General features: G+C 36.8%; 1 protein-coding gene across 2 annotated transcripts in view; it reads left to right on the top strand.

The window, feature by feature from the left end:
• LOC145688108 (KICSTOR complex protein SZT2-like) overlaps nt 1-26996 on the top strand; it is a 373764-nt gene that overhangs the window by 304944 nt on the left and 41824 nt on the right. For both annotated transcript variants that reach the window (XM_081761856.1, XM_081761857.1), the window contains exons 42-48: nt 2810-3010; nt 3737-3813; nt 15721-15938; nt 17530-17795; nt 19376-19623; nt 20971-21159; nt 23380-23629. In XM_081761856.1, coding sequence (XP_081617982.1) covers nt 2810-3010; nt 3737-3813; nt 15721-15938; nt 17530-17795; nt 19376-19623; nt 20971-21159; nt 23380-23629 — 1449 coding nt within the window. The remainder of the gene's footprint in view (nt 1-2809; nt 3011-3736; nt 3814-15720; nt 15939-17529; nt 17796-19375; nt 19624-20970; nt 21160-23379; nt 23630-26996) is intronic.

Here is a 26996-nt window from a genome sequence, read left to right as displayed (position 1 = left end):
TCATACTACGCTTTCTTTCATACCCACTTGCTATATGGGAATTTATTGTGGGGTAACTCTACTGGAGCTCATTCTATTTTCAAATGGCAAAAGAGAGCGGTTAGGTGTATTGAAGGTTTACCAGACACAGTATCCTGTAGGGAACTGTTTAAAAAATATCGAATCATGACTGTACCATCTATATACGTTTACAACTGTTTAATGTTCGTAAAAGAGAACCCTGATTTGTTTACTGTACGTGTAAATATACATGAATATAATACTAGGTCTAAGTTTAGCATTGACATTCCACATGTTAGATTATGTAAGACACAACAAAGTTACAAATATAATGGTATAAAATTATTTAATTTGCTCCCTCAAACTACGCATGTAATGAATTTGACAGATTTTAGAAGATATATTAAAAATATGCTTATAGACTACTGCCTATATAGTTTGAAAGAGTTTGAGGAGTGCATGGTGATTAACTCCTAGCATAAGTTAGTGTAATAGTAATATGTATATTGTATTACTGAATATTGTAATATTCATTGTTATTATCACTATTATTATTATTTTTATATTTATTTCTTGTATATTATCTTCTATTATTATATGTATTAATTTTATTCCTGACGAAATCTATTACAACATGTAGTTGTTCAATGATTAATAAAGTATTCTATTCTATTCTATTCTATTCAATAAATTATTTGCTTCCGAAACACGAAGTACATTGATCTTGATGACGGCCCTTTTTTTATTCCCGTTCATATCTCAGTCATCGTTCAAAATTAGACACATGTTCATATGAACTTTTTTTAAATTTTTATTTTATTTTATTTTATTTTTTGCATAGAATCACCCATACTACAATTCCCAGAAGTATTGTCACTTCCTCCTGAAATACCTTGTATATGTTTACTTTTTTGTTTGAGTTTACCATTCCCCGGCCAAGTAAGTTTGTGGTTGACAACATCGTGTCCGTGTTTTTTCTCGGGTAGTCCCGTTTCCTTCTACATTCTCATTCCACCAATTCTTCCATCATCATTCACTTGCTTCAATCATCCGTCTCCCTTAGTCTAGTAGGTATAATCGTCGGACATTAAACTAAAAGATTTCATTTTCATTTTTTTTTCGTGTACCAGCCCATGCACAGTAATCTTTCTTCTAGATGAACATCCATGTGTGTTTTTTTTTCTCGGGGTTCTCCCGTTTCCTCCCACATTCTTTTTTCCACCATCATCATCCATCTAATCATTACCGTCTCCGTTAGTACCGGTGCATAATCATGAGACGTTAAACTAAAAAAAGTTTGAGTGTATTCACAGTCCCAAGATATTACTAAATGTATAATTATTATTTGATACTAACGTTTTAGTGTATTCCAAATACAGGAGGTTTAACTGATAGTCCCGTATATTTTATAAAATAAATAGGAGAGCTTTGAACGGCTATGGGAATGGTAGAGGCCGTTATTTTTATTTATGTATTTATTTTCCTAAAACTAACACTAATGATAGTGTTCGCGATGTCACGGGTCAAGAAAATTTATTTACTTAGTCATGGACATTCAGGGAAATCAATACCAGAATTTCAGGTAGCCGTGTATTTGGGGTACTTATCTGTCCACATTATTCTCCGAATATGAATTCATAGTGGTTTAAGGGGCGCGGTGGCTCAGTGGTAGAGCGTTCACCTCCGGTGCTTGGGGTCCCTGGTTCGATCCCAGCTCGCGCCGTGTGGACTTTGTGGTGGACAAACATCGTGCTCGTGGGTTTTCTCGGGGTTCTCCCGTTTCCTCCCACTTTCTTCATTCCACCATTTCACTCATTTCTCATTATCACCGTCTCCTTTAGCCTAACCGGCATAACCGTGGGACGTTAAACTTAAAGATTTCATTTCATTTCATAGTGGTTTAGAAAGTACGTAATGCATACGTGTTACATAATTTCTGTTTTAAATATCTTATAAATAAATAGACATATCAACTAGAGTGTAATATTCTATGGAGATCATTGTAAATTGTACTCGAATTTAATCCAGTATTGACTAATGCACATGGTTTCTATGTGCATGGTCCCGGACTTGATTTCCGATGGGAATGCTTGCCTCTGATGAAAATCCGGGTAGTGGTTCGGATTTCACTTTAAGCAATAGGTCCTGTATTATCAGGACCGGCCCTAGGCGTTTTGCCACCCCGTAGTATGGCATTATTTGCCGCTCCCCCTTTCTCCATAAAGAATAAATCTTAAAAGCCACGATTTTTGGTGTGCTACCCCATCATGAACAACGAAGGGGAGGGAAATATATCTTGTAGTATATCTGAATTCAAACTTTGGCGTGGGAGACCTGGGTTCGATTCCCGGTGGGAGCTCATGAGGTTCGCATTCCACTTAATCAGTAGGTCCTGTCTCATATAGCCTCGTTGCTGAAAGGGACGTTAAACTCAAAATCAACTCATTATATCTGAATTCAAGTCTAGTATTGAAACTATAGTTCATCTTTATTTATTATGTGTTGAAAGTAACGAACATGAATGCATTATGTGCTGAGTGTTTATATGCATAGAAGATTAAAAACTGTCTTTAGTGGAATCGAACAGTATCATGTCGTACTTTGATGCTACACAGCTTTTCGTTTAATGCAGCTGAAATTACACTATCTATAGAATCAGGACTTCAAAGTAATGAAATGTTTGGATGAAACGAAAAGCTGAATCTCATCCATAGTATTATCTGGTTATATTATTCATTAATAAGATGCTACGACAATATTCTGACCCAGTTGTTGTTTTTGTACTATTATTTTACTTATATTTTTATAGATACTATGGCACTTGTAGAATTTCGTATATGGAAACAAGGTAGAGTTAACATAGAGTCTCTGACCCAGAAGTTGAAGGGAGCAGTGTCACATGCGATGTGGGATCTACTCATGGAATTTCGATTACTTACTGCTCCGCTTGCGGAAAGATCAGATACAGAAGTAGGGAATTCTGCTTCAGATAACGCAGTCTCGTCTGAAGGTATGAGTTGCATTTTAATTATACTACTTACTTTACACGTCAAGTTTATTTGCTAACAGTCAAAGCTGTGGACACTAAGGAAGGTTTCCGGCGGGAGCTCATGTGGTTCGGATTCCACGTTAATCAGTAAGTCCACGTCTCACATAGCCTCGCTGCTGATAGGGACGCTAAACTGAAATTCAACAACAACTAAGGAATGTTTATACGAACTCACAGAAAACCAATACTCGATAAACATTTCAGTAATATTCTACAATTAATGATGGTCCCTTAACAACTAGTTATTTAAAAAAGAGAAACAAACTTATATCTTTCTAGCCATCTATTTGAATGTGATATATTTCATGTTGTGTACTCTAAGGATACTTGAAGAAATAATGTTTCAAAAATGAAATTTCCACGTTCATATTAATTTTCCTAGAAGTATGAATCGTAAGTTTTTCGTTAAGCTTTCAAGCTATAAGTCACAAATATAAAGGTTGTGTACTTTATGTTTCAAAAACAAATTTTCTGTTTACAATCAAGGGTACAAAGATGAATATCGGAGTTCAAAATATGACAAATATTATAACAATTTTTATATTACATTACGGAAATAATCACATTTAAGAAAACAACGAAAATAATCTTGACTCTTGTAGAGTGTATTATGTCAGTACTTGCAGGGTAAGAAATAATGTGAAATGCACTTTTGAATTTAACTATACCCATTTATTTATTTTACAGATAAGAATTTATCTGGCGTCGCAGTACAAGTAGGAAGCTCGAAGAACGTAAACTCTATTTCCATTGTTTCGAATCAGGTATTATTATTATTTATCGTTATTCCATAACATCATTATATATATATATATTTTTTTCATTGTTTCTTCGTGTTTTCATTATTGAAGTAAGCTACTATTACCGAGTGTGAATGATTTCCCTTTTCTAGTCTGGCGGTTAAGAGCCAAAATTTAAGTGAACTCTGCATTTTGTGACTAAAAGGTCACACTTCGTACAAATGTTCTTCAGACTATATCCAACCATTTGCAAAGCGGAGCCAAGCTGGAATTTTTGGCGAGTGGCTTTACCAGGCATGGTTGCATACCTATAGGGGTGGATTACTATTTGCTGCATTTGATTCGGCACTTGACATCCCCACGTATCCTATACGACACAAAATGTGTAAAATGGTACGAATTAGTCATTAACTGAATCTACAAACAATATCGGCATTGTACCGTTTAAAGAGGGCAGTCTGAATGGCGGATTGCCTACATTCGAGAATAGCTTTTCAAGCTTCAGTCCTAAAAAAAATGTGAAAGAAACATCGCCGTGAAACGCAGCCGCAGTTCCAATTCTGGGATATTATTTTGACACTGGAGTTGACTGTGCTCACGTTTGTTCGAGCTACACGTGAAGCAGATTTCGACTTGTACGTAAAGTCTATTATCAACATACATCCATGGTTCTTTGCATTGGGTCACGTACACTACGCTCGGTGGCTTACAGTTAATATTTTTGACCTGATACTTTGCATCCCGATTTGATGGCAGCTTTCAAAAGAGGTGGCTTTGTTGCACGAAAAATTCGTCGATCTTTTTCTGCGATGGCTTTTGACAAAGTTCACGAGTTAATTAATGCCACGCTTAAAGGTGACGGGGAATTATTGGATTGACGGAACGTCCGGAAACATTACGGAGATTTCTTTTAGCATCCTCAGAAATATGTAAATACATTAACCACATGGAATTCACTTTTAAACGCACAGACGCACAGAAGATGATACTAAACATAATGAAACATCTAAAATATTTACTGAAAAATTTCTGAAACATATTCATTCGTTAATAATGGCTTTCGAATATGCTGGTAATCCTTTTTTGGAAACAACAGGAGAGCTTTGCCGGATCGGCAACAAAATAATAGCACAATCTGAAGCAGCTGACATCCTCGAAATGATGGAAAGAGGACAATCAAAATGTACAAAAAATTTGTTGAAAAGAGGCTGGAGAACAAAAGTAAGAAAGTTACTGATCCATTTAAATGCAAGTGGTTTTCATATTCAAGAATCAACAGAAGAAACGAACACATCTTGCTGAAAAGTGCACCAGCCTTATAAATGACTGTGTGTTGTTAAGTCATCTCTACATTGCATGTCAATATAGATCAGGCAATTTGGACGAATTCTGTAAGCATGAAAATGAATTGTACCCTTCGTCACTGAGAATAGAAGAGACTATACATCTGAGTTACAAATCTAGTTTGCTCAAATGCCTTGAACTTCTCTAAAAGGTAGAAATTTTTCAAGAACTTGAAGTAGACGTGAATATTTTTGCTGGAGCAGCTACTATTCATATGATTCCTCGAGGAGCAGCCAAAACGTTTGAAGAATATATCGACGGTAATATTGTTGAACACTTCCGAAAACAGCTTGCAACTGTGAAACGAATTGATGTGGTATGGGACGGATATTTTCCCAACTCTATAAAAGAAATTACACGAGAATCAAGGGAAACCAGTTGGGCTAATCCATATGAAGTGGTCCAAAAATGGTGAAAGTGGTTGCTCGACCATCTCCGAAAATTATAAAAAGTGGAGTGTGATGAACCTTGTGTATGAGAAGGTCAATGACACGAGTCACGTTTTCGGAGGTACAATCGTTCCTGAATGACGGCCATCTTTATTGTCGGCGCCGTGTCATTTTCTGCAGTTGCAAGCGTTTACGAAAACCACATTTGCTCAGGACTTACTAATCAGAAGAACATGAAACAAAAACTAATGTATACAGGATAGACCAAGGTACACGGAGAATATATAATCGTGTGCCCAAGTGGAGATTCAGGGTTGCAAACTAATACATGAAATCACCAAAAAAAGTACAGAAAAGTGCACTTTCAAGGGGCTGTATTTTGGAATGGCATAAAGGTAGTGGTTCAGAATTTATGGTGTGAATACTAGGGCATATAGAGATTCCTCAGAAACATTCACAGCTATGATACGACTGTTGCTACAGAGTTATGGGAGTTCGAAAGTTGGAGTTTGTCATTTTTATAGCATTTATGGGGCTTAATATCTCAGGATGGCAAACTGCTAAAAATTGCTGCTGCAGCCACAAAGTAGTTATGTATGTTAATAAACTATTACAAAAAAAAAATCATGACTGATATTACATGGAGAACAAAGTTAGGACAATGTTAAGAAAGCACGTGCGTGACGATGCCAAGTCGGTGCATGAATCACCTTTTACGTTATGATCGGATGGATATTCATTCTACTTTATCAGTTTGAGGAAACAGCCAGCAGGTGGCAGTGAAATCGTGGCCTAAATCGTTCACGTTGGAGTTACCCATCTGTATTGTTTTTTGTTACCTGTGCATTTACCCTCCAAATGTCAGTCAGCCGCTTGGAGTATCCGTCAGTCGTTTTGCTACAACTACAGTGGAAGGTTGTGTTGTGCACTGAAAATGACCTCTCAGTGTTCTGTGGGAAATGCGACTAATGAGGAATGCTATAAATCTACGTATTGTGTTTGTGCAAAGGAACTAAAGAATATTTCGGACTTGCAAACCGAAAGTCAGGAGCTGCTTCGTCTGCGAATTGGCTGTGAACCTGTTACTGTGTGCAAGTACCATGAAATAAGATATTTAGAGCAATATAACCATCTGTTCGGTCGTGTGTGTTGTGACCAAATGAACATTCATATGAAATCTATTAAAATGGGACTTCGAAAAAATTCTCGTTGAACACATGCTACAAGGAAAGACTGGTGTTAGTTAATACCAGGAAAAGCACTTTGTCCCAATTGTTATTCCGCAGTGTTTGCATCCAGTGCAAGTAACCTGGAAGATCAAAACAGAAACAGCGATGTTGAATTTGTTCCATCAACATCCTTCTTAGAAACTTTAGATTCAGTATGTTGTACGTTAGGATTATCGCCACTGTCAAAAATACGTAAAGTCAGTGCCGAGAAAAGGAAACGTAAGCTTCAACGCAAAATGGACCAAGTGACACTAGCGCTAAGAAGACAATTATAACTTGCCTTTGAGGAAACTATTGAAGATGAAGACGACAGCGTACAAGTGTCCTTGGATTATGAAATCCTGATACGTCAATTAAAAGAGAAATGTACCATTGCTATCAAGGAAGAAAAAGTAAAAATCTTAAGTTTGCTCCCAACAACATGGCCTCGTAAGAAGATTGCAACTGAATTTAATGTGTCAGAACGTCTTGTCAAGATTACTAGGAAACTGGTGAGTGAGCAGGGAATTTTACCAGATCTTGGGCACAAGCAGGGAGTATCAGTGTCACCAGAGACAACAGAAAAGGTTCTCTATTTTTACGAAGACGATGAATACAGCCGTTTGTGTCCAGGCAAGAAATATTGTAGACCAGTACGTGCAGGAAGTGTGAGAGTTCAGAAACAGAAACGACTGTTGTTATGTAACCTGAACGAGCTTTACCTGGCATTTAAACAGAACCATCCAGAATGCACAGATATTCACAGGGCTAAGTTTTGTGCCATGAGACCTAAATGGTGCATTTTTGCCGGTGCTGCGGGTACTCATAGTGCCTGTGTATGTATATACCACCAAAATATAAAGTTAATGATTGATGGGGCAAAACTAAACGTTGAATACAAGGATCTCCTCGAGTTACTCGTATGTGATATTAACAGCAATGCCTGTATGATGCAAACATGCGAACACTATCCAGGAAAAGCTTCCCTTCTCTCGATGTTTGATGAAGCCATGGAAAGTGAAGTTTTCCCTGACATTATTCAATACAAGCAATGGGTTACAGTTGATAGGACTGAACTGATTACGATAGTCAAACATGCGGAAGAATTTTTTTGAAACATTATGTGAGAAACTCGAGGATCTCAAAACACATCACTATATTTCCAAGGTTCAAGCACAATACCTAAAATACAAGAAAGACAATCTCAGTGATTCTGAGTGTATAGTTTTGGCTGATTTTGCTGAAAACTATACATTCATCACCCAAGATGCCATACAGTCCTATCATTGGGTAAATCAGCAAGCCACTCTGCATCCTTTTGTCTACTACTACCAACAAGGTGGAGAACAGAAGCACTCTTGTCTCTGCGTAATAAGTGATCATTTAGTGCATAATACTGTGGCAGTTCACGTGTTTCAGCAGCATCTTATCAGCCACATTCGAGAACATTTACCACACGTAGCAAAGATTACATACTTTTCTGATGGTGCGTCCAGTCAGTACAAGAACAAGAAGAACTTTGTTAATCTGTGTCACCATCAAGCAGACTTTGGGCTCGAAGCCGAATGGCATTTCTTTGCTACGTCACACGGTAAAACTGCATGTGATGGTGTTGGTTTGGTGACGAAGAGAGAAGTTGCAAGGGCTAGTTTGCAGAGGCCAGTTACTGATCAGATCCTTACACCTTACGATATGTTTCAGTTTTGTTCAGAACACAAGGGGATCACGTATATCTTTGTTTTCACTGAAGTCGTGTCTCAACATGAAGATGAACTGAAAGAGCGATTTGCGAGCTGTCAGTCCATTCCAGGCACAAGAAGTTTCCATCGTTATACCCCCATTTCTGAACATACCTTACGATGTTATGTTACATCAACAAGTGACGAATTTAAGGACTTCCCTGTTGCCAAATGTGTGTCCGTAACACACTGAGAACTAATTCTGTTTTTTGTACTGCTTTGTTGCTCGGTCAGTACTAATACACTGAATACCATCGTCGTGCACGTGCTTTCTTAACATTGTCCTAACTTTGTTCTCCATGTAATATCAGTCATGATTTTTTTGTAATAGTTTATTAACATACATAACTACTTTGTGGCTGCAGCAGCAATTTTTAGCAGTTTGCCATCCTGAGATATTAAGCCCCATAAATGCTATAAAAATGACAAACTCCAACTTTCGAACTCCCATAACTCTGTAGCAACAGTCGTATCATAGCTGTGAATGTTTCTGAAGAATCTGTATACGCCCTAGTATTCATACCATAAATTCTGAACCACTACCTTTATGCCATTCCAAAATACAGCCCCTTGAAAGTGCACTTTTCTGTACTTTTTTTGGTGATTTCATGTATTAGTTTGCAACCCTGAATCTCCACTTGGGCGCACGATTATATATTCTCCGTGTACCTTGGTTTCTCCTGTACACATTAGTTTTTGTTTCATGTTCTTCTGATTAGTAAGTCCTGAGCAAATGTGGTTTTCGTAAACGCTTGCAACTGCAGAAAATGACACGCCGCCGACAACAAAGATGGCCGCCATTCAGGAACAATTGTACCTCCGAAAACGTGACTCGTGTCATTGACCTTCTCATACACAAGGTTCATTACACTCCACTTTTTATAATTTTCGGAGATGGTCGAGCAACCTACTCTGGACCACTTCATATGGATTAGCCCAGTTGGAAGTATCGCGTCTGACCTAACGCTCCAATTCCCAAGAACTTTCTTCAGTTCCTGCGATCAAATGACAAGCACAACTTCTTTATTTAATCATCCCAGAGTTGATGGAGACGAACAAATGAACAAAAAAGTTTATGCCACTAAAGGAGAGTTTGCGCTGACTACGGCTACCAGATCGAGCATTAATTCTTTAAGCCCTGCAATCATGAGGAAGCGAGGAAGCGAACGCACGGATGATACTTCATCTTGCAGATGTTGTCTCTTTTGGATATCGAAAGGTGTTCATTCGAACTGTGAACACAGGTGTTGGGGTTTTAGCTATCCACGTTTTCGACAAACTGTCACTGGGGAACATGTCCTTTGCCTTTGGAATTGGACAAAGCTTTTGGTAAGTATGCAAAGTCATTTAATGAAGCATTTGATGTTATAGAGGTTGTTTCGTAAACGGTGAAATCTGTAAATCCGTCAGTTGGCATTGGACTCGGCATTAGCTATCGGTATACACATTTCACACTGTCCACAGGGATAATTTCTTATTTACTGTATAATTAAGATTAGGTAATGAATACCATAACTGCTACAAATGTTGACTATCGACGAATAATGGCTTGGCCTCTCAAGCAAATATATATATATATATATATATATATATATATATATATATATATATAATGTACATAAATGGAATCACTCATGTTGTTCTTGCCGGCGCGTCAGCACTTCTCTCAGCGCGAGAAAGCTTGCTTAAATGCAGTCATACACACCTTCGTGAAATATCTTTTCATTTACTGCTAATCGAGTAACACTGTACGCTGTGCTTACTTAAGCATTTATATTCCAGATACATAAACGTCAGAGCAATTTCAGTCATTGGGTACCAACAAAGGCGGAAGCACTTCCGATGTTCCATGCATCACGGGATGTGATACCACATCATCATTTTACGGAAGAGGCAAAACAAAACGGCATGGGGTATTTGGAACGCAATACCAGAAGTGACTTGAGCTTTTACTGCACTGGACAACGGAAATATAGATGAAGCGATTCCATCATTAGAAAAGTATAAAAGTATCCAAGAAAGTTCTGTCGCTTTTAGTTGAGATTTGTGTTTCACTCATCCTCACCTCGTAAGTTGAATAAGAATGGAGATAAGGCAAAGGTCAGTTTTTGGTATGGGTATAACCAACATACTATCTGGTTGTGGCAGTTCAGTTACACCGTGAACTTGCTTAAGGACAGAGTGAACATGGGACGTCCACAAGCGTCATAAGGGCGTGTGTGCTTTACGAGTTTAAACTGGGGTCATGCGCCGCTGCAGCGGGGCGGAAGATATGCCAGGCCTTCGATGAGGGTGTTGTGACTACGCAGACAGTGCACCGGTGGTTTAACAAGTTTAAGGACGGTGACGAAACAGTCGAAGACGCACCACGTGCCGGAAGACCAACACACGTACAATATGGAGATCTTCGGGCAGCAATTGAGGCGAACAGTAGCCAGACATGTGACGAAATGGGACTATAATTCAGTGTGAATGGAGAAACCATTCAGCAGCATCTCCATCAACTTGGGAGGCACTACAAGTTGAGTGGATGGTTCCCGCATGATTTGACTCCGGGCCAGAAGGCAACGCGAGCAGACACATGAGTTTCTTTGCTGTCTGAGCCATTTCTGGACAGGGTGTTGACATGTGATGAGAAGTGGATCCTGTACGAAGCTCCACGACGCCGTCATCATTGGTTAGCATCCCATGAACCGGTTCCACAACAGCCGAAACCAGCACTACACCAGAAGAAGGTCCTCCTGTGTGTTTGGTGGACAGTTCGCGACACCGTGCATCAGGAACTGCTACCAGCTAGTCAGAGCATGAATGCAACTGTGTACTGTCAGCAGCTGAGCCGTGTTCAAGAAAAACTCAAAACTCTGGAGCCAACACTTCTGAATCGCAAAGGTGTCCTCCTGTTACAGGACAACATTAAGCCCCATGTGGCTAGGATGACCTGGGACACAACCCTACGCCTTGGATGGGAAACACCTTTGCCTCCGCCATACTCTCCGGACATGCATTGTCAGATTATCACCTGTTCCCTTTCTTGGACAATCACCTTAGAGGACACCAGTTCAAATCCCTAGCAGAAGTGAAAAATGCACTTGATACCTTCTTCACTTCACGACCCTCCAAGTTCTACCGCGATGGGATCCATGGCTTTCCAGAATGTTGGCAGAAGGTTGTCGATGCTGATTGAGACTATTTTTAATCTTCCAGGTACGTCTTAGGTGACATATCGATGTTCGAGTTTGGTGGGTGAAAAAGCGACAGAAATTTCTTAGCTGGCTTTATATATTGTGCTACTATATGATAAGGCATCGATTATAGATTCTGTAAATGAAACAAGGAATCATTTATTTACAAAGGAAAGAAGAACGATTAAATGAATCCCACCTACAGAAGACGCGCTGATTCAACATGTTTGGAGAGTATCTTATCAGTCTTGATTTGGGTTCAATGTTTGAAACTACTCCATGACCTCCCCGACCAACTTCGTGGTGTTGTGAAGAAAATGAAGGCAAGTTAACCCCGCAGTGGACCACGATCCCCATTGTCGCAGAGACATCTTTAGAGTTTGTTAAATGTGGTTGCAAGGGGATATGCTCCGAGAGTATGCCGGAAGTCTTTATTGATCTGTACGCCACTTTGCTACTGCGAAGGACACTGCGAATGAACTTTTTCGAGTACTTTTTTCAACTTCTTTGGCTTGTGTATTTCATTTCAGCAATTACTTTATAGTTTAAATAACATTGTGACAGCGTAGTGCTGTTAATGATAGTTAACTATGTATTGCTCTTGTAAAGCAAAAATGATGGTATTTTTACATATATTTGTGCTCATTTTAAAAAGTGCTCTTGTGCTATAGTTAAACAAATCTTAAAATCTTACACTAGTTACTATTATTTTCAGTTGAATTGATTTCTGATTACCTACTCAGGTATACAATTTGACAAAACGTGTGAAGCATCAAGCACTTTTAGAGCTAAAACTTGAAGAGCTATCCTCGAATGTAGGCAATCCGCCATAAAGATTGCCCTCTTTAAACCGAACAGCACCGACATTGTTTGTAGATTTAGTTAACAATTATTACACATTTTGTATTGTAGGAGATAAGTTTGAATGGAAAATACCGAACCAAACGCCGCAAATAGTAATTCACTCCTGTACGTAGGCAACCATGCCTGGTAAAGCCACCTGCCAAGAATTTCAGCTTGGCTCCCCTTCTTAAATTGTTGACTAGAGCCCTAAGGATATCTGTGTGAAGTGTGACCTTTTAGTCATAAAATGCAGAGTTGAACCCCTTAACCGCCGAACTATTCCTGTCAAATTAACCTTTTAATAAACTGTTCAAGTGAAATAGTTTCCTACCAAATTTTCAACAGCAACTTTTGCACGAATCTTTGATTTATTAATAGTTATTAGGGTGCTTTGAAAAAGAAGAAAAATAAGCATTTAGCGGACAAGGTCTTGTTTATTGTTTAGTGAGATTTGTCTTTGGTGATTCTGTTACAATATATTTCTCTTAGTATGACGAAGAGATCTTTGTTGAAATTTTGTAACTAGGAATAATTTGGAAGGGATCAGACTTCTTATAAACTCAAAGAGGACGAATTATTAGTTGTAAATCTTATCTTAACTATATATAAAACTACATGAACTGACATAAATTAAAGAGGTACTTCCGGTTGACGTGGAAAGTTGAAATTTGGCATGATTGTAGCTTTCCAGGACTAACCGACAGTAAAATTGCCAAAAGTGAATATTCTTAATTTTTAGGGGTTTGAAGGGGAGATGAAAAAATCCCCATGTTAATTAAATGGGCGTTTTTTTTGGGGGGGGATACAGAAACTTACCTTTTAGATAGTTGAAATAGGAAAAAAAATTGAAAATTGTTAGAATTGTGGGTTTAAGACGTGCGAGGCCGTAGGCCGAGCAAAAGGTGGGGTTTGGGGCAAAGTCTCCAGCTAGCCAAATTCAGGAGATATTAAGAGTCAGTGCACGAAATTCACCGTTGATGCAAAGGCTGATACATAAGAGATGCGGGACGATAGACCAAGCAAACACGTGGGACTGGGGCCAGAGCCCCCAACTAGCCAAAGGCTAGTCCATATTATAAAACTAGTTGAATATACCCATGCTTCGCACGGGGGCTGTATTTGGAAGTCAACGCCTGTGGGATTATCACCTTTGATCTCAGCGACCGCGAAAACTATGGATTTGATACTAATATCGACCATTTTGGGTTATTTTTTTTACATGTCCCGTTACCCCCCCCCCCCCGCCGACTTCCGGCCCGCATGCAATTGTAACTAAATTTGTAAGTCATCGCTAATGGAAGTGTCACCATTGATTTCAGCGACCGTGAAAACTATGGATTTGACACTAATATCGGTCATTTTGGATTACTTTTATATGTGCCGGTATGTCACTCCCCTCGGTGACCCCCGGCCCGGAGCCGAATAGCGTGAATTTGGAAGTTAATGCCATCGGAGTTTCACCATTGATTTCAGCGACCGCGAAAACTATGAATTCAACACTAATATCCGTCATTTTCTACTACTTGTATATGTCCCGGTAAACGCCCCCTGAGACCCACCTGGTTCGAATTTTGACAAAAACGTTTAACTCTGGTCTGGGGCCTGGACCAACGTATTCGTGACTAAAATTTGGTAACTCTCGGTCAATTTGCCTGGTTCCCAAGCCGGTTCCGGTAAATGCCTCCATGAGACACCCGTGGTTCGAAATTTGAGAAAAGGGCTTCGTTTTGATCTGGGGCCTGGGCCAAGGTACCCCTGACCAAAATTTGGTAACTCTCGGTCCACTCGTCTGGTCCCCATTCCGCACACAGACAGACAGACAGACAGACAGACAAACACACAAACAAACTCTTTATTTTATTTATATTAGATTGAAAGTGACTATGTTTGTGACTCGTAATCTCTTGAATCACCCAACCGATCTCGACTAAATTTTCAACATAGATGAGGTTTGGGCCTGGGAGTGTTTTTATAACTTCACTTCGACGGTAAGATTTAGGAGAGGGGGAGTTTTAAGAAAACAAATAAAACTTAATAACTCCTGAACCACCCGATCGATCCCAATCAACTTTTCAACATAGATGATGTCCGAACCTGGGAAGGTTTTTATAATTTTATTTTGACAGTAGATCTTAGGGAAGGGGGAGGGTGGAGGGTAAATATATGAAAAAGAATAAAACTTAATAACTCTTGAACCACCCGACCGATCTCGATCAAACTTTCAACATAAATAAGGTTCGGGCCTGGAATGTTTTCGTTATTTCACTTTTACGGTGCAAAGTAGAGGAGGGGAAGATGTACGTAAAAAAATAAATAAATAAATAAATAAATAAATAAATAAAACTGACTGTCTTTGTGACTTTGACTTCATCACGCTTAAACCACCCAACCGATCTTAATCACATTTTCAACATACATGAAGTTCAGACCTGGGGTGGTTTTTATCATGTCACTTTGACGGTTGAATTTACGGGAGGGGAGGAGAGAGATATATAAAAATAAGTAAAACTTAATAACTCTTGAACCACCTGACCAATCTCGATCTAATTTTCAACATAGATGACGTTCGGGACTGGAGTGTATATATATATTCACTTTGACCTTTGACGGTAGATTCTATTGGTGGGATCTAGGGGAAAGGAGAGGGATATATATATATATAAATGATCTAAAATGACCGATATTGGTGCCGACTATAGATTTCTGTGTCTCTGAGATGAATAGTGACACTTCCGATGCCGTGCCCCGCATCATGAGAAGGGAAGGGGGATATATATATAAATCATTAAATCACCAATATCAAAGAGCGTTTAGTAGTAAGTAATATGTTCCGTTTGTCTGTCACTTTTTATATTTTTTTCTTAATTTAACCCACCGAAGCGGGTAATTGATGCAAGTATTTTAATAAAAGGAAGTTCAAATATAAGAAGTCTGTTATATGAGTTGCTCTTGGATTTATGGTAATGTCGTTGGTTAACTGTTCTTATCTCTTTAATTCAGTTTAGGATAGATTAAATACTGGGTTACGGGAAGCAGCTAATATTACACAGTTTTTTTATATATATATATATATATTATTATTATTAATATTAAAGATATGAGCAAATTTTGGTTTATAACAATAGTAAGCAGCTCGTTTCGTTGAGCTTGTTAACATTAGATAAGATCAGTAATTTATCGAAATAAATTTTGTGACTGTATAATTGCTTTCTGTATTTTTTTCAAGGGTGTTTATGTGGAAGGGCTTACGACAAATTTGGTGCCTGATAATGTGCCAACGGTACAAGAAGTAGATAGTCAACCAATTTCCTTAGATAGTTATGAAAGTGGTGAGGACGGAGTATTGCACAAGGTATATCATAAGATTATGAGAGATTGGCTTGATTTCGCCATAGATCTTGGTGTTCCGGCCGTGAAGAAGCAGACAGTGTCAATTGAAGCTAGGTATGTATTTTTTCTCTTAAAATCTTAAGGAAGACTATTATAGAGAAAGACATATAAAGACGAAATAGAGAAATTAAAACCCTGATTGTAAACTCAGATCAGTCGAACATTTGAAATTGAAGTAAATAATTACGGCTGTTTGTTTCAAAGGTTCTTTTTTAAGTTTCACGTCTTACGATTATTCTCCGAAGCCAAGAGTGATGGCGATGATGGTAATGAACAAAATGGTGAAATGAAGAAAGTTGGAGGAAACGGAAAAAAAAACCGAGAAGACCCACGCACATGGTGTTTGTCCACCACAAAGTATATTTGACGAGAGCTGGGATGGAACCAGGAATCCAGCGCACGGTAATTCTCCGGAGATAAGCACTGTACCATTGGACTACCACAGTGCGCAAGGTTTGCTTTTGGTATATGTAGCTGTGACACAATAATCATCACAGCATCGAAATACATGTTCCTATATTCTCCCATGACAAGTTCTGCTAATGAGCCAACGCACAATTTTTGTCCGTGTATCTCTAAACCATTACACCGATTCGGATGGAACTTCATTCCTAAACTAAACTGCCATAACTCAAAAGCACATGAAATAAAAATTAAGTTCGTCATTCTTTTTTTCGGTGTAAATAACATAGCACAGAACGCCCAGAATTTTTATTATTATTATTTTTACATTCCCACTGTCTGTTGTCGGTTTGACAATTCATTTGTTAGAATTGGTTCAGGCATTTTGTAATTACAATAGAACCAACGAACGAGTATACTACCTAACCACATACCTCTTCTTACATAGTCAAGTGAAAAAAGGGGTTATGATAAAAGTTCAGTAATTTTGAAGTAGTTGACAATTTTATTGGTTTGCTATAAAATATGAAATATTCATTTTTATTTTTTTCTTCACTGTGGGGGCGCGGCTCAGTGGTAGAGCGTTCACCTCCGGTGCTTGGGGTCCCTGGTTTGATCCCAGCTTGCGCCGTGTGGACTTTGTGGTGGACAAAGACCGTGCTCGTAGGTTTTCTCGGGGTTCTCCCGTTTCCTCCCACTTTCTTCATTCCTCCATTTCACTCATCTCTCATCATCACCGTCTCCTTTAGCCTCACCGGCATAACCGTGGGACGTAAAACTTAAACATTTCATTTCTTTTTTCTTCATTCACCTCTTAATTGATAGACCACAAATAAACTAACATCGAAATGAACTGGCATAGGTTTCCATTAACATATACACTTGTTCAAGCATGTAGTACAGTCCATGTGGTCTAATGTATATACACCGAACTCAAGAATGAAGAACGTATGGCTGTTCAGAGTGCGTGCTGGATAGCCTAATGGTTACCGCACGGATATGGTAAACCGGAGACATGAACTCGATTTCCCATTCAATCGCACTTCTTCATTATTTGAATTTTTATTCAATGTTCCTGGTTTCTTTATAAGTGCTTATGTTCTTGCTTTTTCTAAGTTTTTTTTTTATTATTATTATTAGTAATCGCATTCCTTTGATGATGGTTTGTTTTAATTCTGATTTATTCGAGTTCAGCAAAACCAACCGTGTTTGTTGTACTTACATTATATATTTTGTGTTACAGGTATTCCCTTTCTGCTCTGCTGAAGGAACTACAGAATTTAGTACGTTCAAATGATTCAGATACTGTGGCACCAGTTTTCAAAAGAGTAACATGTGGTGATGAAGAATTATTTGTTCCTTTTGAAACGGCCCATGCATCGTATTTAAAGACTAAGTACCTTTGTGCGGAAGGTGAAAACTGCTTTGTGATTGGTCGAAATTTGCACCAATGGAAAGCTTGCATGATGGAAGGCACGTTCTGTGATCACGATATTTTATATCCCAAAGGTAACTATGAATTTTTTCTTTTTAAATAATTATATTATACTTTCGTAGTAAACTATATTTAGTAGGTTTATTTTATTTTATTTTATTTTATTTATTTTTTTAGTTTTTACGTCCTTTCAGCAAGTTGATAGGATTGGGCTTTAAACTTATCATCTCATGATCTTGAATGGAAAGTTCTCAATGTCAAAATCATCTATTGCTTCATTCCATAGTCAGTACTGCAATTTCTGACTTTAAGTATAAAATATTTAATATCCCCTGATCACAAGCTATTAATTCTTTTTTTATTCTCAATTTAAAAACCCAAATCAGTGAATTAAATTCAAATTTGTAGCAACATACTAATCATTGCAAGAGTATAAAACTTTCAGCATTGCTGCAAGAAACAAAATTATCCACGACTTAAGTAGACTGCAAATCAAATAGCTTACGTATTATCTTGCAATTCATCCATGTTTGAAGGTAGGTAAGTGACGAAATTGTGTGAAAAATAAAATACATGAAATTTTAGCTCAACGTTCTGCAAGTATGTCATGTTGGCTGATAGAAATGGAATATAAAGCAAGTAAATTATGAAACAAGTGAGTATTGTTTCACAGTGTGAAACTAAGACTTCCAAACCAGTACGAATTCAGTACTCAAAATTTAAATAGTGCATCTGTAAATATTGGTTGCCACCATTTGCGGTTTCTTGGGACACTGAATTGATTGCAAGAAACAACTTCGTGATATCTTCTACCGTTTTTGCTCTGTCAGTATTGAAACCGGAAGTAATAGTAGATTTCAGTCACTTCCGGTTTTGGTAGAGTGTTGTGGATAGCCATGATATGTTGTGAGACACAAAATCGTTTGCAAAAAACCACTTCTCACTATCTGTTACCGTTTTCATTCTATGGTGATACAAGGTCAAACCAAAAATCACTAATTTGAACCACCTTCGGTTTGAATAAAGAGCTAACGGAGGAGATGGAACCTTTCCTTGGGACGCTGATTCGGTTGAAAACAAAAAAATCATTTCGATATATCTTACCATTTTCGCTCTCATACCTCTTGACAACGGACGAACGGACGGACAAAGCCGTTCTATAAGACCTGCAACACTTATGCATAGCATAGTTTGGAAGTCTAATAATTCCTGTAAAAAGGGAGAAAACTGGAATAACCCCCCCCCCCCTCCCAAAAAAAAAGTATCGATAGATATGGTGTCACAAGTGTATATGACCTTGCGTCAAACCTTTGATTAAGCATTAAAATTAAGCACTATGGCTGAGCCATCCTGTTCTTTCAGCCAGTGTTAAATAGGAAGGTGTGGTACACAATAAATATCAGTGCCCTCCAGAACGTCATTTGAAATGATAATACGATTAAATTTCGGAAACTGTCTCAGAGAATCTAAATAGAAATTAGAATACGTACAATATCTAAAGTATAGATTGATTCAAAATAGGGGATCTTTGTAGATTTGATAATAATTCGAATCTTCGTAAAATTACTTTGGTGGTTGTGCTGTAACAATCTACTTAAGTTTTAAGATTACTTTTTTCTTATCACTGTTAAAGCTGCATTTTATATTATTTTAGCGCAAAAAATCTTCCAGAAATTCCCGCCGTTATTATTTGTAGTACCACAAGTGAATGAAGGAAAGCAGGATTACCTTTCCGCCAGCTCCTTAGCTGTTGTTTCAAGACCAACATCAGTTTCTTCAGCTAGCACACCAAGCTCTCAGATTGCGTCTTCAGCATTTGCAGCTCAGCTTAATCCAGATTCCAAAGATGTTATGTTTGTTCCTAGGCAGCGATTTCTTTTGATGACAGTCACAGAAAAAAAGGTAGGAGTAATATAATGTACATCTAAACTGTATAAAATGCCCTCATTTCTTTTCCAGTTACTGTAGTCATTTTGCATTTGAGTGATATTAAAGTATAATTATTTTTCATCGTTATAAAGGTATACCTAAGTTTGAATATAGCATAATATAAACAAAGAATTACTCGTTACAGCTGAATTATTCGTTACAGGATGTTCAGTGACAACTTAGTTTTCTTGGCCATATAAGATATCTCCAAACAAGACATAAGAACCCGAGTAGAAATTTTATACTTAATTTCTTATTAGTCAAGAAATAATATCACTTAGTTTTCAGAATATTTTAAACATCTAACAGCGCTAACTGCAATAGTTCGTCAGACGGTTAATGTTATTGAGTTTGAAAATCACATGTAAAGACAAGGAAAGGTGCACCGATATTCTTCTGTGTTATTGAGAAAACACTAAAATTAAGGTTATATTTGTTCATATTTGAAGTATTATTGAGAGTCATTTAGCTAAAATTCTGGTGCGGAGGGTAATGATTCACTGCCCACAGATAAAGGGAATACAACACGCAAATCGTTTGTTCGGCGAACATGCTTTAAATAACAAAAATTGCTTGTTTAAGGTTGGTTGAAATTCAACGTCCCATTTCAGCACGGAGGATATGTGAAACCGTAGACATACGGGAAGGGGGAACCCGAACCACTATAATGCATTCAAATTTCAAGACTCTCTCACCGGCATATTGAACCCGGGACCCCATGCGCGTAAGGCGCGTCTAGTAGCCACTAAGACCAACGGGTAGAGCTAGTTGTTTTTGAGTTTACCGTCTCTTTTTAGCACCAAAACTGTATGAGGCATATAATGCAGCTTAACATGGGTGTAATATGTTCTGTGAATGAATATTAACTTAATTCAATATCTTGTGTACGTTTCATCTGGCTAATGCATATGGCTGCATAAATTTATATAAGTTTTATACATATGGAGTTATCTATAATGAATATTATGGGCTCTAATGAGTTACTTCTTTTTATTTTATACACTGGTATGAATACCATCTGTTTAAAATAAATGTTATAAAATTCTGTAATACAACAAAATTTAAACTGTTCTCTGATTTAAATCTAAAGATTAGGCCTTAATTAAAAACAGCTATTAATATCGGATCATATTAAATAGTATATAACACTGTAATGCATTTGGGTTATTTCTGTTAATTTACTAATGAATTTGAGGAATTTATTGCAATGAATGGCATAAAAGTAAAAACGACTTACGCTGTTATCAGTAACACATACATCATGCGTAGCTTAATATGTAAATACTACATAAATAATTCGAACATTGTGTTCCATTGCAGATCGTGATATATGCGTATAATTGGTCTAAAGAACGAACAGAAAATTTAAATAAACAAATTTCCTGCCTTAGCTCATGGATTAGTGCCCGCTCAAGTCTTCTTACGAGTATTGTTTGTCAAAAAATGGGTCTGTTTAACAATCAAGAGTTCGTCAGAAAGTGTCAGAAGAAGGATTATCAAACTTCTCAGGTAAATTAAACGACTTTGATTGGGACAGATTTCGTAGCTTAGAAATCAGGTCCATGCGTTCTTATTGAATTGTTTTAAATGTTTATTAATTTATAAGATGTAAATATGAGGAACCTAAAAATCGTAACTTCACGTTCTGTCCCTACAATTCGTAAGTATGAATTATTGATCTCACTTCAACTGTTGTGTGAATGTATATCGAAAAGTAACCTCCATTATACAGGTTAGTTTTTGATACACATTGTAATGTATTTCATACGCTCAATTACGAATTATGTATTGTGAATCTTGCCACAAAAAATTGAATTTAAATTTGCATTTCATATTTTTTTAATATTGTGTTAACTATATTACGACATCTAAAACTCACTTTTCATTATGTGACAGTCATGAAACTTGTAAATTTATCGAAATTTCTTATTTGGTATTTCTTCATTCGTATGGTGACTTGCCAGTAAAAAATTCCAGTTTTCACGTGAATATTAGTGGTTGTTGTGGTATACCTAGGTATATTGTTCAAAAGTAGATTAAAATAGACATAATTTTGTTGTTATATTAGTATTTGGTTATCATATTTAATACGCAAATTTTCAGTGACTACTCAAAGTGCTATGTTTAAATAAAACAAGAAAAGTAAGTTTCTTCAATATTATAGGGTAAATAAAGGAAACAAGCGATAGTTTTCTCTCACAATATCCCCTACATGTGCACATTTAATGAAATTCAAAGAATGAAATCATACTTCACTGAACTGGTTCGATTCCAGTCCAATCCAGTTTAATTTTCTTTTATTTATTTATTTATTTACTTTTTAACCGAAGTTAAGACAGAGATGATAATACAGTTAGTAGATATATTGTTTCAAATTGACTTCGCAAAAGAACGAATTTTTGTATGAAACAAACTATTTCGCTGATCCAGTCCGTTATCAATATTGACTCAAATTATTACGAATAATAATACCGAATAACATGTAATTACGGTGCCACTATGCATTATAACTGCCACAACGCCACCACTATTGTCAAGATTATAAAGAACGAGAATTTATTCTACATTCTGCATCTATATGTAAAGGAGAAAATGAAGCAAAAAATAGTTCTTTCCCTCCTTTACGTCTTTTTAAACATACCACAGTTCACGAAAATGAACAAACACAAATAGTCACACTTTTCTTACCAATTGAGAAAATAATCAAAATTCAACAAAAAAATTAATCGTTTCGTCACCAGTTAAAAATTTTTTATTGCCGGTGCTTCGCGATGATATGTTCAGTATGGTTACCTACACATATTTTGTAGGTCACACCTACACATTGTCACACAGTTATTCGAAACATTCTTAATATCATGTATTTGTTTTAATTCCAGTTAATTTGCTTTTTTCTTTTTCTGTTGTTTCCTTTGTTTTACTGCAATTTCTTACCGTATACTTTTTCTTTTCACTAGATGCATTTAATTTTTAGTGTAGTGGAAAATTGAGCTGAGCAACTTTGGCAAATAGTTCTTACTTCATGAGTGTATTACAATTAATCCAGAACGCACCTGCTCAATATAGCAATATTTCTCAGTCTAATTTTAGATTGTGCATAAACAGTATATACATAATAAAATTCCGGAATGCTACACTCTGATACACAGATAACAAATTTCTTGTGATTATAAGCAGAAAATTTTAATCCTACATTCAGTAACATAGATGACAAACTCTTAAATCACTGAAGAACGGAGATTTATTGAATCCGTCAGTGGATATTTAATAGTTTACTGGTTCCTACTAGTCAAGGACTTAATAAATTTTAAGCTTCATTCGTCAAAACAATCTACATTACAATCATCTCTATTATGTAAAATTTGCTCAATGTAGATCAAACCATTTTAGAGTAGTTCGATCATGAAGGAACCAAAAAGTGTTTAGTCTCCTAATTCTAAGTGTAAATATATGGGACAGCTTTTCGGTCATTATTCCTTAAGGTCGTATTGATTATAACCATCTTGCTTGAAAACATTTCCACATTATCAACTATAACCATCGAAAGGTTTATCATTTCACCTCAAATAATCTTCGAGTAAACTACCCAGAAAGAAATACCAACTGGGCACTTAAGAACTTCAGTCGCTTCGCTCGCTCAGCTTAATAATATTTTTTTAAATGAATATACTTGTTTCTATATATTTTCGAAATGTCTATAAAACAGAATATCATGTTATTGATATCTAGGAAATGAATCCATTTATGGCCAGCGTGACCGAAGTGGACAATTTGGTGAAGTTACCCGTAACGCCAGTTAAAGACTACAGTTCACTGCTTGGAAGCAAACATCCCCAAGCATCAACGCCAAATTTTCTGGACGTGTTTCGTGATAATAAACCTGCTAAGCCAATGTATAAATCTTCATACGCTTCCTCGCAGGATTTAGTTACTCGTCATGGACAACAAATTCTTGAAGTTCGGAACACCGATAACAGAGGTAAGGAATTGATCATTTTACACATAGTTTCTGTTGACATTAATTTGGTCATTTCTCTTCTTTTTACTTTACATAGGTAATGTAAATAATTCACAATAGTATGATTTTTTTTATGCGTTTTTGTTTGTGCGGTATCAAGTTACAGGATTGCTGACGTGTGACAACATAGTGCTACACTTGTGAAAACAAAGTTTGGTGCCAATCTCAGTAGAAATCATGTAGTATGGAAGATTGTGTGAAACAGTTATTTTTAGGTATTAGGCATAAGGCTATAAGTATTTGTGACGTATTTTACAGGTAACAAACAATGCATGCTTTGTTCTGCTCCAAGTGCTCACTGACACTCTCGTTCAGACTTCTGCCACGACATCGGTGTGTTCATAATTCGCTAATGCACCTTCTATAAATATTGTTAATTTTCGTATTAAATTCACTATAATGCCAGTTAATGTCAAAATGCACTTTAGGGTTCAAGCACAGGAACACAGTTCTTTTACTGTCTTGTGTTATTACAGGTTATTTATTATCTGTAGATTACTTATACAGGGTGGCCCAGGTATACAGTGGCACCTAAATCTTAATTACAATTTTCAGGCCTGCAAGTGTTCGAAATGCCCTCATTCAACATTTCAATGTTCTTCAAACCTACCCAAAATTCTGCGACATACATTACGACAGAAACTTTGACATTACGACAAAAGACAAATAGAAAAGAAGTTACAAACAACAAATTATGGCAGTACTACGACTGTGTACCTACTTTTGGATCACTCTGTAGGTTATACATTTTACGGCCAGAAGAAATGATAATGTAACAGAGTATATTGGTTCGAAATCAATATAGAATCAATTGATATAAGTAACATAGAATATGCTTTATTATACTATCTTGAGTATAGTTACTGATGTCTTGAGCATAATTTTAGGAATAATATTAAATGAAACTTAGCTTTCGAAGCACAGTAATTCATTGTTTTACTTTATAAGAAGTCCACTGGTGATCGTTTGTGACTTGAACTATTGATTTTAGGGTAAAGTTTTACTTATAAAATTCAAGACATTGGTTCCCATTTTAAAACTGTATTTTAAAGAAACCTAAGCATGCCATTAATCTAATTTCTCTTCACAATAGTTTGAAATGCATATCTTCATTCTAGTAGAAATATTTAACTCATTTGGAAAATTTTGCTCGCTTTTTAATTAAAAAATAATGGTGTCATATTCTAAAGTTGAATTTGGTAAAGCCCACACATACATAGTGAAGCGTGTATTGTATTGCGTCTGTTTTCATCAGCAACAAGAATTTTAGGAATGATCCAAAAAGTGGATCAAAAGATTGCGATCTTGGCCAATAATGAGTTTTTTGGATCAGGGGCCATAACATTTTTGAACGGCCCCTAGATCGAGTTTTTGTATTTTTTACGAATAACCACGTCATACTGAGTTAAGTGATAGTTTGGGTTTGGCTGCATATATGTAGTTCTCCAGATATAAGGCGTACAAGAAATTTTTTGTTGCCCAATAATTAGTTCTTGGATCAGGGCCCACAAAATTTTTGAACGGCTCCTAAATCAAGTTTTACGGAATAAGCACATCATACGGAGTTAAGTGATAGTTTAGGTTTGGCTACAGTATATGTAATTCTCCATATATAAGGCTTACAAAAAAATTTTTGATTGAAATATATTGGATCTTTTGATCCAAATAGCAGTGAAATAGCTGTTTAGTCCCAACTAGGTGCTTCACACTACTTTCTGTTTTGTATTTTTTTCCCGTTTTTCTCCTTACTTCTTCCCCTGTTAATCGGGAGAAGTATTTACTGAAGGATCTTATAATAAAGATATATAAGGCTATTAATAAAAATATATTATAGTATTCATTTTTGACATTTTTGATAAAATAGGTAATTTCCAAAACAAATTTGAAAAATGACCCTGGCATTTTATTTTCCGTTTACTTTTATGCTATTCGAGTAAGTAAATGCTATTCATACGGATCAATTCCCTTGCTATATATTTTTTAACTGACTACTGTTTTATGCTAGTTACGGAACAAGAGAGAAACGCTCACAATCCTTGAATATATCCTGAAGCAGGAATTCAAAATAAATCACTTACACAAAATAGCTCAAACAAATCACACACACGAGAATTTCACTAAACGTTTCATCAGATTGAAAAGGGAAAAAGTTGGACGAAAAGAAGAAAACTTACAGATACTTATCAAAATAATGAAAATATCATAAAATGCAACTTGCTTGATTAATAGAGCGTTAGATAGGGAAATTTACTAGTCCTTGAAACGTAGGAAAAGTCAGAAAAATCCATACCAGAATTTCAATATTAATCTGAACCAGGAGAAAGATGACTCACTATCATCAGTCCATATTTTACATTCTGGGCACCACCCTTTTTCCCTTCTTTTCTTTTTGCTACCACATTGTCGGTTGTGATCAGAGGATCCGAAATCGGAACCTGACCGCATATGTTGAGATTATGCAGCTCTCGTTGAACTGTGATTTGAGAAGCAGGTTGTTGGAGATGCTGATTAGCTGTGCAGTCACTTTTGGCGCATTAACTTTACGGTTCTTCGTCACAATCTTCTTCATTGATCGGCGGTCTCTCTCACCTAGACATCATCATTGACCACTATTTGTATTCTCTGATGATGGGTGTCCACCTTGAACACTCGATACACCTAACGCACTGGCTGTCTTCGATACACTTCCTTTAACTGTCTGCTGACCCACCCGCAGTTTCTCTCTTTGAAAATGGAAGAAGTCTCCCAAGTTGCAACACCAACATTCGACCTATTACACACATGAATCTGTCCTACGCCGCAATGTGTACTACTCAGTGTTACTCAACACAGCATTCACTCAAAACAGTCACGTGCACGAATATTCAATGTTACTAATTCACAAATATTATGGGTTGCAGTGCATTGGTGCTTCTAGAGTTTGTCCGTAAAGCTGCGCAACCGTAAGACTTTATCGCGTGTAAGCGTGTTCTGTGTAGATATTTTTGAGATTATGACCGATGTTGGAATTTGTAACGTTTCTGTGTAGTAACGAAAGTAAGTACCGAAAGTGTAAAGTAAAAAATGTACAAAGTGAAGAAAATCAATATTTAGTTTCAGAAAACTGATTTCCTTCGGATGAATCCCTGTGTATATGTGCAGTATGCATCAACATTACCCACTGGTGCGAAAATGAGACAAAGTTGATGCAGTGTTGTCTCGTATAAAGGCTATTTAATGCAAGTCCGTAAAATGGATGTTTTTTAAACAGAAACGCGGCCCCTGCCAACACTGTTGTAAAATTACTGCAACATTTGTGTTTTGGGTTAATTAATGATAAGTAATGAGA

The sequence above is a fragment of the Thermobia domestica genome, chromosome 6 (assembly GCF_964235325.1).
Source record: "Thermobia domestica chromosome 6, izTheDome1.hap1.1, whole genome shotgun sequence".
NCBI classification, from domain to species: Eukaryota; Metazoa; Arthropoda; class Insecta; order Zygentoma; family Lepismatidae; genus Thermobia; species Thermobia domestica.
Note: the sequence above shows the minus strand (reverse complement) of the source record. Positions and strands in the feature narration are given on the sequence as shown.